Genomic DNA, 15,593 nt, shown 5'->3' with positions numbered 1-15,593 from the left:
ATATATATGCCACGCCCCAGGCAACACCTCTAACCGCACCCCCTACAATAAAAACGTATCCCAGGCGATTTTCCGAATGCAAGATAATATGTATGTATGACCCGTGACCCAACACATAAAGCATAATAACAATAATAATAATACAATAAACATGCAACCGCTGTGCTTATCCAACCCCACTAGACAATGCCCGAACCACCCAAGATGGCGGCTCCGCCAACGCTTACAGCTGATTGGCCAAAGCCGAGTAGCTGCCATTGCCCTTGATGTTAGCTCTTTGCGGATTTAAATAAAGTTATTAAAATTGCGATCGCGCGTTGATGTGGTGGAGAGGTCGGGGGAGGGTGAAACTACATCTCCCGTCATGCACAGCGGTGACAGTGGGGAAGCAGCGGCAGCGTTATGTCGGCTGCGGGGTCTGCAGGTGTACTGAAGGGTGACCGGTGCCCACCTATCTCTTCCGTATAAAGCTTGAGGTAACACAGAGGCAGCTCCGTATCCGCCATGCCTATTTAGAGTCCTCAGGGCTCGGCTGCGGTGTAGCCGACCTTTGTAATCCTAGAGCACCTGACCTGATCCTCCAGTACTAGGCTAAAGAGCTAATTCTGCTGCAGACTCTTTACATATCGTATAATCCGGCCATTTGCACCCTAAGAGCGTAGTCATAGTAACCAATGCATATTGTATATGTATACATATAGAGAAGATGTGTATCTATACATACAATGCATGTGAATACTCACTACTAAAAGCACCTCTTCTTCACATGATTACATGTATGTATGTGTGTGTTATTGTACGGGTGCAGGTTAATGTATAAATAGGTTATAATATATTATATATATATTGTATATGATATACAATGTTCAGTAAAATATGTACACATATATATATGTATATTATCTTTTATTTATATAGCGCCAACAATTTACGCAGCGCTCCTTACAATACATATATTCAAGGGGTCTGACAAGACAAGATTTGACAGACTAAGACAATGTGTACATCTATAGTCTGTATATTAGGGTTTTTCAATTTTAGTGAATTTTTTCCCAGATTACGTTACGGTTTGTACGTTGTGTATCTGTCAAAAAATAATCCGCCGTGGACAAAGTAACTTTCTGCCGTAAAGAACAAAACTCTGCTTCTAGTTTAGTGTTTCCGCTGGAAGCCCGGCTCAATGCGGAAGATCATTTAAGGGTTAATGATTGTGTAATTAGTGACTATGAAAACCGATGGACCCTGTCACAGGACTTTACATACCCTACCGTGGCATCGAAGCTCTGGGGGCATTTCAATTTCCTAATCTCCCATTTACTCCCATTTTGATGCAGGTTCTTAAGAAAAGCTTTTTCCACCGAGAATATGGCAGACACAAAATCCCTTCACCAAACAAGGTTTGAAGCCGCCGTGAGCGTGATACAGAGTTTGCCGAAAAATGGTAGGTGTTCGATGGATTATTGGTACGGTAAAATCCCCATTTATTAAGGACGTTTTCTGCATAGCTGCTTGGTGGGGAGGTCAATGACTATAATGACATACTCCAAGGACAATAGGAGTGCTTGAATGACCTTATCACAAGATCGCCGTGCAGAACAATGATACAAGTGGACCCATCCTCATTGTTGTAAAGATTGTAAGCTCCTTGGAGCAAGGCCCTCTTTTACTCCTGTAGGGCAAAATCGTTCTGCGCTGTCTACCCATTGTACAGAGCTATGGAATATGATGGCGATATATAATCAATACATAATAAAATGTGAGTAGTGCGTACAGGTGGCCACATTGAGTATTGGTGACGTTAGTCCTGTGTTGGTCGGCTGTTCTCTGTTTTTCTGCTTTGTACACAATGTGACACACTATATAGAGGTTATTCTTCAAAGTTGTAATGGTTACCAGCAGAAACATTTTCCATTTGTCTTCCAGAACGTTGTCTTGTATGATCGTTAATATAATATCTTAGGAGGAATTAAGTGGTTAAGTTATAACACACTTCACATGTTTAGATTTTTTGGCTTGTGGGTTTATAGTTTGCTTTATTTTGTAGGGTCATTCCAGCCGTCTAATGAAATGATGCTGAAATTCTACAGCTTCTATAAGCAAGCTACTCAAGGACCGTGTAATATTCCAAAGCCTGCCTTTTGGGATCCTGTTGGCCGATACAAATGGTATCTCGCTATCCTCCCCCTCTTATTTTCTTTCTTTCTTTCCCCCTTTCCCTTCATTTTCAATCATGCTATATGATTTCGTTGCATGTGAATATTTGCTGTTCCAAGGATCGCTATCAATATCTTTAACATATTTTCTAAACTAGGATTGCAAAATTATGTATGATGATGATGTTTTAATTGTTTTCACTTTTTAGGGATTCTTGGAGTTCTTTGGGTGACATGTCTAAAGAAGATGCAATGATTGCATATGTTGATGAAATGAAAAAGGTAAGTTTCCTCAAGTATTATCTACGTTTTGGGACGTATTGTTATTTGTGAAAAACATTATTGGAAATTTTGATATATACATGGTTTATATATCTTATCGAGTAGCTCCAGGTAAAGTTCATATCAGATTTTTTTTTTTTTTTTTTTTTTTTCCCCCCCAAGTGACCTTTGACTTGAAAAGTGTTTTTTTGTGTTTGTTTTTATTGTGGTAAATTGACCAGTCTTTGTTTCTGTTTGAAGTGGCCTTATTCCTTAAAAAGCACTGACGTTCTGCAGTTATATCTATACCTTTTATAACATATTCTTGATTCACTATAGTGATATAGTGGGAATACCCAAACTGCTTTCTTTCTTTCTTCTTTCTTTCTCCTGATTCTGACAGTTTCGACAAATTATTTTATACTATGCTTATAAAACAGAATGCAGAAAGGGGTCCAAGAAACAAATACCGGTACTTTCCCACTTATGTTTTTTTTAAATCCCAGCACTTTGTTGACTTTGTCACATCAACGTACCTTTTTAAAGATTCAGCGCATGTATTTAAATAAGTACATTTGATGTTTACATAGATCTCTTCCCCTTGTGTGGTGTTTGGGGATAAATAGTAGCTGCTTCGCTGTGATATTGCTTCGCTAGTGGATTTGTTTGCAAATTATTAAACCCAAGCTTTTACAGTGTGTATAATATATATATATATATATATATATATATATATATATATATATATATATATATATATATATAATATTGTTTTTTTATTTTTTTTATTATTTTTTATTTTTTATTTTGTTCTAATAAACTTACTTTATCTTCAATTGAAATTGTTGTGTTGTGATTGGGTGGCTTAAACACCACACTGAGTAGACTGTCTATGACAATGCTGATGAATTCCTCCTTATCTAATCTTTTTTTCCTCCATAAACATTTATGAGTCAGAGTAGTCACTCAAAGAGCTATAGACTTGTGGTTTCCAACCCAGTCCTCAAGGCACACCAATGGTCCAGGTTTGTTCCCTAGTGGAATAGAATTTGGCAGTTACTAATTCCAGCACTGTTAGTGTACATTGAGGACTGGGTTGGTGGCAACCACTGATTTAGACTTTCTGTGTACTACAGGTATAGTTACTTGGTGGCTTGCCAAGCGAATTAATCATAAGTTTTTAGACCCCGTCAGGGGTCTCTTCTTCAGATGGAATGAAGAAGAGGCCTCTGAGAACCCAAAGGCTTATGTGACATTTATTGAACCAATAAAATGTATTACATTTTACTGAGGAGTCAAAGGAATAGGCAAGGGAGTAGCAATCAAGGTCGCAACTGTGACTGGTCCCACTACTCTAAGGGGCTCAGGCAACCACTTGTCCGCCTCTTTAGAGCTGCTAAGTGTGGGAATGTACAATCGGATGACCTCTCACACTTTCTGACTGCATGCTGTGTCTGACTGATCCAGCATGCAGGAAGTGACATCACATCCTTAGTCTGCACACAGCATGGATGAAGGGAGACACAACACTCCTGCAGGTAAGTTGTGTGGACAGGAGCACAGACAAAGGGTTTTGGGGGCAAAGACAAGCTGGGGTATTAGATGGCACTGATAAGCTGTTTGGGGGCAAAGCAGGCACTGTGGGACATGTTGCTTGGGGAAGTTGATAAGGATAGGCTATAAATTTAGCATGGCACGTTCCTGGGTAATTTTCATCTATAACCAAATGATCACAATTGCTTGATATAACTCAAGCACCATTTAGATTTTTGTTGTAGTTTTCATCCAGTGCCGGAATAAGCCTATCTTAACAAATAAACCTCAGCTAGTTGCCATCGTTGGCTCATATACCAATGTTGTATTGTGACATCTTGCCTTTTGGACACTAGATCCTTGAGACCATGCCAATGACTGAGAAAGTGGAAGAATTGCTTCGAGTGATAGGTCCTTTTTATGAAATGGTGGAAGACCAAAAACACGGCCTGGGATCTGTTGTAACATCAGGTTGGGCTAACGTCTGCTTTGTATCCTAATACAAACTTAGCCAACGTTTTCCTTTTCGACTTTCTAACCATCTCTGCTTCTCAAACCTTTATGCTTTCTCTTTTTTTTCCTCCTTCTGCATGGCAGTGCGCCTGGACAAAGTAACTAAATCTTTAGAAGGTAGGGATGGTGAAAATAGACACGTGTCAGTTTTATGTATCAAAAATGTATGCTACAAATTTCTGAAACAGGAGCATTTTCATGAATTACGTAGCTTTTTTTTTTACTGCTCTCTGTTTTTTTGGTGGCACACACATTTCAAGGTTTTATTTCTAAAAGTAATAAAATGCTACTTTCAACAAAAATAAGACATTAATCCAAATTCAAATAATTTTCCACATGGTGTGTCCTCCTGTAATGTTTAGTGGGGTCTAGCTGTAGGAAATTTTTTGCAATATTTTAGTTGTATATGTTTTCCATCCTTCCTTGATACAAATAACTGCATGGAGTCAAGTTGTGCACAGAACCCTGTTAATTTTGTGACTGGTGGGCAATTTTTTTTCGTATTTATTTAATCATTGTTAATAAATAAGCACTTGCACTATTTTTTGCATTGTCCAAATACATTTCTCTGTAGATCTTAGCAACGTCCTGACCTCCACACCAAACTGTAAGGCTATTAACGGGAAGACAGAAAGCAGTGACAGCGGAGCAGAGTCAGAGGAAGAAGAGCCAACGCAACATAAAAATGGAGAGGCAGAAGAAAGTAATGATGAAGAAGAAAGCGAGCAAGGTGATCTAGAACATCTTCTCTTGATTACATTATTCTGTGCTTTGTTTGGAATTTTCAAATGTGAAAACAAAATACAAATGTATCCCCCCCCCCCCAATTGATGTGATAAAATGTATTTATTAAGATGTATTATCTCCTGGTATAAATAACTTAATTGCTTCTTCTCACATTTACATAGTAACATAGTAACATAGTAACATAGTTCATAAGGTTGAAAAAAGACCAAAGTCCATCAAGTTCAACCTATATACATATTGTGTCCCTACCGTGTTGATCCAGAGGAAGGCAAAAAACCCTTATGAAGCAGATGCCAATTGCCCCATACCAGGGGGAAAATTCCTTCCCGACTCCAAATATGGCAATCAGAATAAATCCCTGGATCAACGTTCTGTCCCTATTAATCTACTATCCATAACTTGTAATATTATTGCTTTCAAGAAACACGTCCAGGCTCCTTTTAAACTCTTTTATTGAGTTTACCATTACCACTTCCTCTGGCAGAGAGTTCCATAGTCTCACCGCTCTTACTGTAAAGAACCCCCGTCTGTGCTGGTGTAGAAACCTTCTTTCCTCCAGCCGTAGAGGATGTCCCCTTGTTATAGATACAGTCCTGGGTATAAATAGGTCCTGGGAGTGATCTCTGTACTGCCCCCTTATATATTTATACATAGTTATTAAGTCCCCCCTAAGCCGTCTTTTCTCCAAACTAAATAACCCTAATTCTGATAATCTTTCTGGGTACTGCAGTCCTTCCATTCCCCTTATTACTCTGGTTGCCCGTCTTTGAACCCTCTCCAGTTCCACTATATCTTTCTTGTACACTGGTGCCCAGTACTGTACACAGTATTCCATGTGTGGTCTGACTAGTGACTTGTACAATGGTAGAATTATTTCCTTGTCATGGGCATTTGTCCATTTGTCTTCTAAATGTTGCTTCTTATGTTTTTTTTTAATTCAATTTTGAAATCTGTATATCATTTTTCTCTTTTATGGCCAGTTGAAAAGTGACAAAATGGGTATAGCTTGGGAACGAATAGAAGCAGGTGGCATAGTAGAAACTTGGAGTCAGAGTGGAATTTAAAGGCCATGTTTTTACACTCTGTCCTGTGTAAACTTGGGAGCTGGTCACTTATTGCCTAATATATCGATGTATAGATCGTGAGAAGTGCTATATAAATAAAGATAAAATCAACAACAGGCATTTCTACAGTTGGTAATACAGTTGGAGAGTTCAAGAATGCATTGGGGTAGATATACAAGGGGAGTAAGATGGATATCAAGAATGAATACTTGTTCTTCATTAGAAATAGAATTGGTAGCGGAAGTCATCAACCACCCAGACTCCGTTTATGTGCTATAATAATAATAAATTATTATTATTTTTTTTTTTTTTTTTAACACAAAATGTTTTTGTCATTTAACATCACCATTAGTCTGTCTAGTATATTCACTGCTGTTCTGTAGCTTCTTTGACATCCTTAAAGCAACGCTACTGCCCTATTTCAAATGTATATGCCAATTTTACTATACCGTATTTGCTCGATTATAAGACAAGGTTTTTTCCAGAGCAAATGCTCTGAAAAATACCCCTCGTCTTATAATCGAGGTCGTCTTCTAATCAGACCTCTTTCTGCTGGGGCCATGCTGCTTACCGGGCTTTGATCGCGAGCAGCGTCTCTGCTATTAGCAGCAGGAGAACAGGAAGCTAGGAAAGTCCTCACATAACTCTACCTCCCCCCTCCTTCCTCTGGGGGCGGGGCCAGAGAAGTTGCTCGCACAGCCGGGCCCCTGCAGAAGTCTGCGAGTGGGAGATCTGCAGTTCAGGTAAGGGAGTGGGGGGGTTGAGCGTGTGTGTAGGTGTGATTAATGGAATGAATGAGTATTTAAATGAATGAGTGTGTGTGATAGCATGGATGTGTAAGGGGGATGGGGGTGGTAGCATGGCATAGGGAGGCTGTAATCACACTTCTAACATCCCCAGGTTCCAGCATGTACTGGCTGCCTTGGCTTGATAGGAGTGTGATTGCTGTTAGCAGTATATATATATATATATATATATATATATATCTCCAGAAATGCATTTTAACCCCCTATATGCCACTCAGCCCCATGATATGCCTTTTAACCCCCTATATGCCAGAGTGGCATATAGGGGTATAAGGCATATCATGGGGCAGAGGGGCATATAGGAGGGTATAAGACATTTCTGGAGGCAGAGTGGCATATAGAGGGTTAAAAGGCACATCATGGGGCAGAGTGGCAAATAGGGGGGTATAAGGCATTTCTGGGGGCAGAGTGGCAAGCCTGGGGGCAGATGTGCATAACTGGGGGGGGCAGGTTGGCAAATAAAAAATATATTTTTCTCAATCCTAGCCTTTATTAAATATGAAAATTAGTTTACATGAATTAATATTTACTAGTAAAACTTTTTTCCTGTAGGGTAGTCTTATATTCAGGCTTTTTGTTTTTTTCCTAAATATTTTGATTTTGGGGGGTTGTCTTATAATCAGGGTCGTCTTATAATCGACCAAATACGGTATGTAAGTCTGTGAATGCATTCTTTAATCTCCGTTAATAGAAAATGAGACGCCTGTCTTATTTAACGCCTCCCTGGTGGTCCCTAATGTAGCCAGGAAGCATTCTGCACGTGCTCAGTAGCACTCCCATTCTAGTTGTTGGAAGCTACTCAGCTCCTGTTGAGATCAATAGAATGTTTTACTGTAATATATGTTTAATTTTCTAACTCCCAATAACTAAATCATGCATGCATCGATTTGCTTACAAAAAAATGCAATAGAATCTGTGCAAAATACATTCTAATATGCATTAAAATAAATATATTGATTTTGGGACTAGACTCCATTAAGAAGTTGCCGATCACCTGTTTCTTGCGGAGAAGATAACAATTATGTCTTTGTTTTATAATAGAAGAAAAGAATGTGGAGCAGGATTCAGATCCCCAAAGTCCCCCAAAGACCACCGTCGGTCCTGATGTAAAAGTAGATCATATCAATTCCATCCCAGAAATAGGAAATCACATCTCCGACAAATCGTCTCTCAATAAGGCTATCGGTGAGGAGAATACGAATGAGGACAAGCTTATTACAGAAGATGCTGTGAATGCACTGGAAAGAGACAGAGGTAGTTAATAATTCATTAAATCTATTTTTTATTTGTATTTTTGAAAGAGTCTAAAAGAAGCAGTCATTCCAGTTTTGGGATGTTTTGCAAGAGGATCCTGAGTATGTGGTAATTGCTATTATTTACTCAGTTTAAACCAACGCAAACATTAAAGGTGAACTCCCACCATTTCACTGGTGATTTCATTAAAACTGATTAGTTTCCCAAAATATATTATATGTTGTTTTTTGAAAGCTCCATATTCAGGTTGTGTGTCTCTGTCTAGTGGATTGGACTAAGATAACAGCTAGAACACTGACTTCTGATCGTACTACCTGTGTAAACAATATAATTGCTCTGTCTTAATTACCCAGGTGGATACTCTGATTAATGAAATGTATATAGGGCAAAAGAACACCATTAGTCCTTCTGTAAAGAGTCAGCTCAGTGTACTGTATGAACAGTAAGTTGCCAAAAATATCATGGCTGGCAACAATGGCAGCCTCCAGGTCTGAAGATAAAGTGAGTTTAGTGGAACAAAATTAGATGAAAACCAGGTTGTATACAGCACTAATGGATACAAATACACCAGACATGAATTGGATGGAAAGTTTAATCACCAGTTTAGAGTTTGAATCGATAGCCAGTATAAATCATTATTACTTATTTAAAGAATAAAGCATGATAAGGGTTATTCTGTGTCAGTGTAGCCAAGGAGGCATCTGCTCCATCATGCTATCAACTTATCTGCTCTCATGTACTCTCTGGAAGCATAGGACATCTTGATCCATTTAAGCCATTCACTAAGTAATGGAGTGGGTTTTAGCTGATTGCTGATGTATGTTCTGTTTGTAGACTATGATGGCACTGACGATATCGCTGCAATGCAGCACCTAACAAGTGACTCGGACAGCGAGGTTTTCTGCGATTCTATGGAGCAGTTCGGACAAGAGGAGGTAAGCTCTCATATCATCTGAGATGCTGCTAATTATTCAAGCCCAAAGCAGGCTGAAGTAATTTGCATTGAAGGCAATGGCCAAATACATTTAAATTCTGTATTAGTTTGTCTCTTGTTATGGAAGTTCAGGAATTGAGGGAAGCAAGCGGTGGCCTTGGGATAATAAAGGGAGAATGCAGAGGGACCACATAAAGCACATGTTAGCTGAGGTCCGACACTTCATAAGCGGCACAAACAGGGTGATATAAGTACACAAAGGGTTGTTTTTAGTGATGTGAGTGATATCCTCCAAGTGTTGTTAATAGATTTTTAAATGGTGAGAGTTACTCGCTTTAGTGAATTAGGGAACCTTCTGGGGAATGTTCTTTAGTTTTTAGAGGGCTTGGGTCATACCGCAGAAAATGTAACACCAGGGTTTCTGGTGTTGAGATAGGAACTGATGTTTTAAGTTCATTTTTTGTTTTGTTTCCGTTCCTGCCTCTGTCACAGAGTTCCGGCACGCTTACGAAATACAAGTAATCCAAAGTCCGCTTGTACATAAGACAATAGTAAAGGTCATGCTGGCTGTATGGAATTCCTGTGGAGTATTGGAAACCATTCTGTGTTTGTTGTGTGAAAGTGAACTTTGGATTGCCGCATGTAGCAGCACAACGCAGGGACATTGTTACAATCGTCGCTTTATTAATGGGTGTACTCGATTGTTTACTGCCCACAAACAGAGACATTTTATGTGTTCCCTTTTGCTAGGGGCACAATCTCTTTCATGATGCTCTGAAAATTATGTTTTTATAAAATATGGCTGTATATTCTGAAATAATATAGTGTAATCTGCTTTTGTCACATTTAATTAACTCTAATATTAATGTGCAGAGTAGATGGCCAGAGATAAAATGTCATATCACTTTATTTGCCCCCACAGGTTGATCACAGTGCGCTGCTACAAGATGTCTTGTTAATCAACGACCCTATGAAAACAGCAGATGGTGGAGAAGACAAAGATGGAGGGGAAAGTGTCAGACCATCTGGACACCTACCCCAAAGAGACAGGTCTGGACATAAGTCTGAATATGTTGGTTCCAGGCGAGGAAGAGGTACATGTTGGATCATTACTTTATTACATATCAGAATTTAAATATTGGTGTGCTCTAAGCAGAGTATATCAGCCTATACATGACATTTATTTATATGGCTCCAGCAGATTCTATTGCGCTGTTACAATCAGTGGAATAATTTAAGATCACACACAACAAACTGGTACAAAAGGAGAGGGTCCGGCTCTTGCAAAATTACAATCTAGTTGGTGGTTGAGGGGGGAGAGCACTCCTTGGATGGGGATGAGTTGGTCGAGTCAGGATGAGCTGTAGAGGTTGTTGGTCATTCAGATGGCTTGATTAGGAAGCTGGCTGAGTGTGTTTGGGAGAGAGGTTGTTTTTGGAGAGCTGTCACGTACAAGGGAGAAAGTCTGAGGGAACGGGGGATTCCACAGAAAGGGTACAGCACAGGTGAATTACTGAATGCGGGAGAGAGACTAATTAATGATGGTAGAAGAGAGGATAAGAGGGTGTATTTGGATAGGAGGATAAGTATATAAGGAATGGTCAATTTGGGAGATGCTTTTCAGGTGGAGGCGGCAGCATTTGGTTAGGGACTAGATATGAGCGATGGTAAGGACATCAGAAGGGGATGATGGGAGATGTGAGGGTACAGGGTTGAGCGGGGTATGTTTAGGGTTATGGGGAAGGGTAGATAATAATGAAATTGTTGGACAGTGTTGGGTTGGTGCTATTTCTTTACATTGTTTCTGAGGTTAATTTCTAGGTTATCCAGTGCCACTTCCACTATAAAAATCATGCCAGATTAGATTTAAAATATAGGTCCAGATGTGGTGCACATATTTAAATCTCTTGGAAATGAATGTGGCAATTTCAGGTCAACTATGTCACTTAATGCATATTAAAACTTTGTTTTAAAGTTGGTCGTATGCACACTGTGGGTGAAGGATCCCGAGGAGGACAGATGGGTAGCAGTGGAGATGAAGAACATTGGAAATCGCTGAACAGCAGCCTGAATGAACAGATCGCTGTAATACTTACGCGCTTACAGGAAGATATGCAGAATGTAATTCACAGACTTCATGCATTGGAAAATCTGACTGCCTCACAGGTACTATCCCATTCAGCACCTGGATAACCTTATCCAATAGTCAATATAGGGTTTTGCCAGCATATCACCAGCAGCCCCTTGTTAATTTAGAGGTATAAAGAACATGGCTGACATTTTTCTTAGTATAGGTTACCTTAGGGCAGGGCAAATCAGTGTAGAAGTTAGGAGTCAGGCATACAAATCTGAGAAAAAGCTTTGATATTTTTAGGAGCCAGAAGGAGGTACACCCACAGAGATTAATATAAAATGGCTCAAAATGTAGGAGCCAGATCTAAAAACCTAAGCACCATGGAAGCCATTGTTATTGGGTTTTCTCAAGCTCTGGGGTGTCCCGATAAAGCATTAGTGCCCAGTAGTGCTACGAATCAATATCACACAGAAAATATATGTGGACGATCAGGTTGAATTAATAGCAACAAAGAAAATCTGAATTGATAACTGCATATAAGAAAGCATTGTGATACTTTTGCTGTTTGTCTTGTAATGCAGACGAGAATGCAGAAAAATAACATACTCTTAAACATATCCATTTTAAGTCAAATAACTGCTCATTTTATTATATTTTTTTTTTAGGCACGCTCATTGGCCCTTGAATCTAACTATAAGCAGGCTGTGAACAAGGTAAATAATATTTAATGCTGCCACACTTGATAAATCCTCTTTTACATTACATCACAGATAAAAGAGTATACTTTGTAAATTACAAAATTATACAAATTACAAAGTTTTATTCTCATTCTCATGTGGTTTATGATGGTTTACGATCTGCATGTGTAGCAATGTATGTTGGCAAATTGTAAAGGAAGTCGTTGTGGGAAATCTGCTGAATGAGGATGTTTTAATAAATGGAGATGAAAAAATGAATTTAATGTTGTAATAGATTTTTCTACATTGGGGGTTATTCTGTTGTACATTTCGAAGAGGGGGCTTATTGTTCCACCTATCAGTGGAATGGTGCCGCTAATTGGACATTTCCACCAGTTTGTATGATCATAACTAGCACTAGATCTACTCTTTGTACATAACCTTAAGATGCCAATGGATACATTTTTATGATGTGAACGCTTTCTCTTTGTTAGAGTCCATCTTGGTGGCCATTTGATCTTTCTCCAGGAAATTTCGCATTTGCTATAGTATGGCCGTTTGTTGCACATTGGTTAATACATGTGTACCTTCAAAGGAAGAGAAGGTAGGTTGTTTGTATTCAATCTGACTCCTCTAAATCCATATACATTCATAACCATTGTGTTTTAATAAAAATACTCTTTTGCTGATGCCTTTTTACCGTACTGTAGCTCTCGCTGGCTATAGTGTAGGGGCCAAACCCTCTTCTGCGTGTCTGGCCAGGGAGAAGCTCCCTGGATTTTGCTCTTGATACTACATATGGGATCATTCACTAAAGGGAAGGTTTTTTAGCTCCTCCACTGTTTAGGGTGTACGTTGTATAGGACCAGCCAAGCTCTTCCTGCAGCAGAAGCTTACTGGGCTTGGTTCTTCATTATATATATATATATATATATATATATATATATATATATATATATATATATATATATATATATATATATATATATATATATATATATATATATATATATATATATATATATATATATATATATATATATATATAAAACTCTGGAGTGGATTCTCAATTAACTATCCTTCTATTTCAACACGTCTAGCAGCAGAAGTAGGGAAATGTAACCAACCAATGGTGCATAAATACCGTATATAAAATGGTTGAAAATGCTGATTGTCTCTAATACATCAGGATTACTAAATATTTTTGTCACTTCACTTTTTAGAAAGCCGACCTGATCATGTGCTGGAAATCTCCTTCAGAATGGAAGACTCTGCAGAGACGTCCAGTAACCGTCCTTGCGTCGATCGCAGCGGCTCAGATGTAGTTCCTTTTTTTTTTTCTATAGTAAATACTTTGCACTACATGAATGAAAACAAAATAAGGACTAATTTTACTAAAGCTTAAATAATGGGAAATATTGATAATGGGTGGGCTGTAGGATTGATAGTTTTACTGCGTTAATTCAATTATTTTTAAACATACTGAGAGCATGTAATAGATGTATTATAATCCTACAGGTACATAATGAGTTGAGGTGGTATGATTTCTCATCTCCAGATATTTTTTCTTACAAATAAAATTTACCTGTAAATAGGAAAAAAACGTGTGTAGTTTTCTTTTTTTTTTTTAATGGTTTGTGTCCTAGTCTAAGATAGATGTATCACTTAATTTTTTAAAGAAAAATATTTGGGAAGCCAAGAGCTTTTAATTTTTCACACAAGCATATGATTTCATAAGGTAGGTTCTCCCTGGTTAGCTTTTTTTCAATGGCAAGCATCCTCTGTGAGTGAGGATAGGGTGGTGTCAATTGTTTCTTTCCACTGTTTACTTTTGTGGACAAGTTCCTCAGGAGGTTTAATAAGAATTTTCTTCTGCAGTCTGGTGGAAGACAAGACAATTTTCAAAAATTTTAAGAAATCTGCTCTGTCGCTGCAGACCATGAGTGGTTGATGTCCTTCAAGGTCTTCTGGGTGATGCTATCTTTTTCTGAGAACAGTTTTGTGCACAACATCAAATGGAAGCAGGACTTTATCATCTCTATAATAAGACAGACTTGGGTAACCAAGGAACTCTGTTTGTCATTGCATAGTTTTCAAATGGAAGAGCTTACTAACTGCTTTTAAAAGCTAAAGTAACACCAAAATTAAACAAAACAGTTTGAAATGCAGTAAAGCTTGGAGATACTTCCAACACAAGAACTGATGCAGAAGAAAAGGCTTTTGCATCTTGACTATTAAAAGCTAGGTAACTGGAAATTTTTTGGTGATGAAAGCTTTCAGAAAGGACTATTGAAATCTCAGAGAATTTTATTCGTAATGGATGTTTGGTAGAGGAAATATACAACACCTTCTTTAAACCTGAAGTTGTGCCTCTAATACTTTGCCCAACCGATTCGCTGAAGATAATAGACGGGAAGGCGACACTGCTGTTTACAGTAGCTTGGATACCATTTTGGCAGATGGTGAGCAGAAAAAAAGCAAATTTTCCAGAGTAAGTTTTAAATACATTGACAAATTGCGTTGCTCAGAATTTTTAATTTTAAACAAGGTTTAGCGAACTGAACACGGCTACAGGTAAAAAGGAAATGCCAAAAAAGTCAGACGGAGGTTCGAACTGTGAGTGAGCGCCAAAGGAAATGTGCTTATCCCCCCCCATCAATTCAGCACCCTCACAGTTAAAAGTAGGTGCCCAAACACCTTGAGCCACTCCCACTACACAAAAAAAGTTTAGAATATAGGGGTAGTCTACACCCTTTTAAAATAGCATTGCTACTTTTGTAGAGGAGTAAAAGGTTTTTCAAATTATATACATTATATAATCAAAATAACGGTATCTAAGGAAAGCCCTTCTTTTATAAAACAAATATTCAGCTAAGTGTGGTGTTTGAGCTGGGAAAGTCACCCAAAATATCTCAGGACTGACAACGGCAGCCTCCAGGTCTGCAGATAATTTATTGGATCAAAAAAATAAATAAAAAGGTCGAATCTATCCTCACCTTCATTACTGCATACAGCACTATTATGCTGAAAGAAATCCTCTCCCCATAGAACCGCTCCTTTAAGTTACACTTCATGTCTTGTACATCAGGTATGTTTTATCTACATTATAAATCAAAAGAATATTTGCATACAAATTGAACAGAAATCTTATATGTACGACCGTGCTGGGCGCCTTACAACCAAACTGACAATAGTTTTGACATTCATTTATTCTGTGAACACAGTTTGTAGACAAAACGCAACTTGGCTGGAGTCAGAGCCCACATTCTTGGCACATATTAAACAAATTTGAGTGAGAGAGTACATTAAGCAAGAACTGGGGAAGATTTTTCTCTTAACCCTCAGTTACGCGTCAAGCGAGGGCGTTCATTACATTTCAGTAAGTGTTACTTCCGCAATGATCTTGGCCCAAGAGCTTTTGTATCAGTCATTTGGTGACTATCCGATGTTGGCATGCAAGCCTATCTACTAAAGGGCCTCTACAGGATCTCACAGAAGAATCAGAGAGCCCGGGTGGGGGGTAGCTTAATCAAAAAAAAATTTTTTCTAAAAATCACTACTATATGTGAGAAAAAGG

The 15,593-nt window shown here is 38.5% G+C and overlaps 1 protein-coding gene across 2 annotated transcripts; it reads left to right on the top strand.

Annotated features, from left to right (window-relative positions):
* The first annotated feature begins 360 nt into the window (after window positions 1–360).
* On the top strand, window positions 361–13,619 carry ACBD5 (acyl-CoA binding domain containing 5). Of its 2 annotated transcripts, XM_053466942.1 has the most exons (14): window positions 361–476; window positions 1,349–1,441; window positions 2,045–2,165; window positions 2,363–2,435; window positions 4,304–4,418; window positions 4,545–4,577; window positions 5,035–5,190; window positions 8,119–8,331; window positions 9,166–9,266; window positions 10,188–10,359; window positions 11,241–11,431; window positions 12,005–12,052; window positions 12,511–12,620; window positions 13,240–13,619. In XM_053466942.1, exons 2-14 carry the CDS (start codon window positions 1,366–1,368, stop codon window positions 13,250–13,252), a joined length of 1,422 nt encoding a protein of 473 aa, XP_053322917.1. In that variant the 5' UTR covers window positions 361–476; window positions 1,349–1,365; the 3' UTR covers window positions 13,253–13,619. The 2 variants fall into 2 exon arrangements, with proteins under 2 accessions (XP_053322917.1, XP_053322918.1); XM_053466943.1 differs by lacking the exon at window positions 4,545–4,577.
* Window positions 13,620–15,593: the final 1,974 nt, after the last annotated feature.

Source organism: Spea bombifrons, chromosome 5 (assembly GCF_027358695.1).
Source record: "Spea bombifrons isolate aSpeBom1 chromosome 5, aSpeBom1.2.pri, whole genome shotgun sequence".
NCBI lineage: Eukaryota > Metazoa > Chordata > Amphibia > Anura > Pelobatidae > Spea > Spea bombifrons.
This window is presented reverse-complemented; position numbering and strand designations above follow the sequence as displayed.

Excerpts from the sequence above, each read along its gene's own strand:
- ACBD5 (XM_053466942.1), top strand. The coding sequence starts at position 1,366 with ATGGCAGACACAAAATCCCTTCACCAAACAAGGTTTGAAGCCGCCGTG. Across the intron at positions 2,436-4,303 it reads ATGTTGATGAAATGAAAAAG|ATCCTTGAGACCATGCCAAT; the intron begins GTAAGTTTCCTC and ends TTTGGACACTAG. Across the intron at positions 8,332-9,165 it reads TGCACTGGAAAGAGACAGAG|ACTATGATGGCACTGACGAT; the intron begins GTAGTTAATAAT and ends TTCTGTTTGTAG.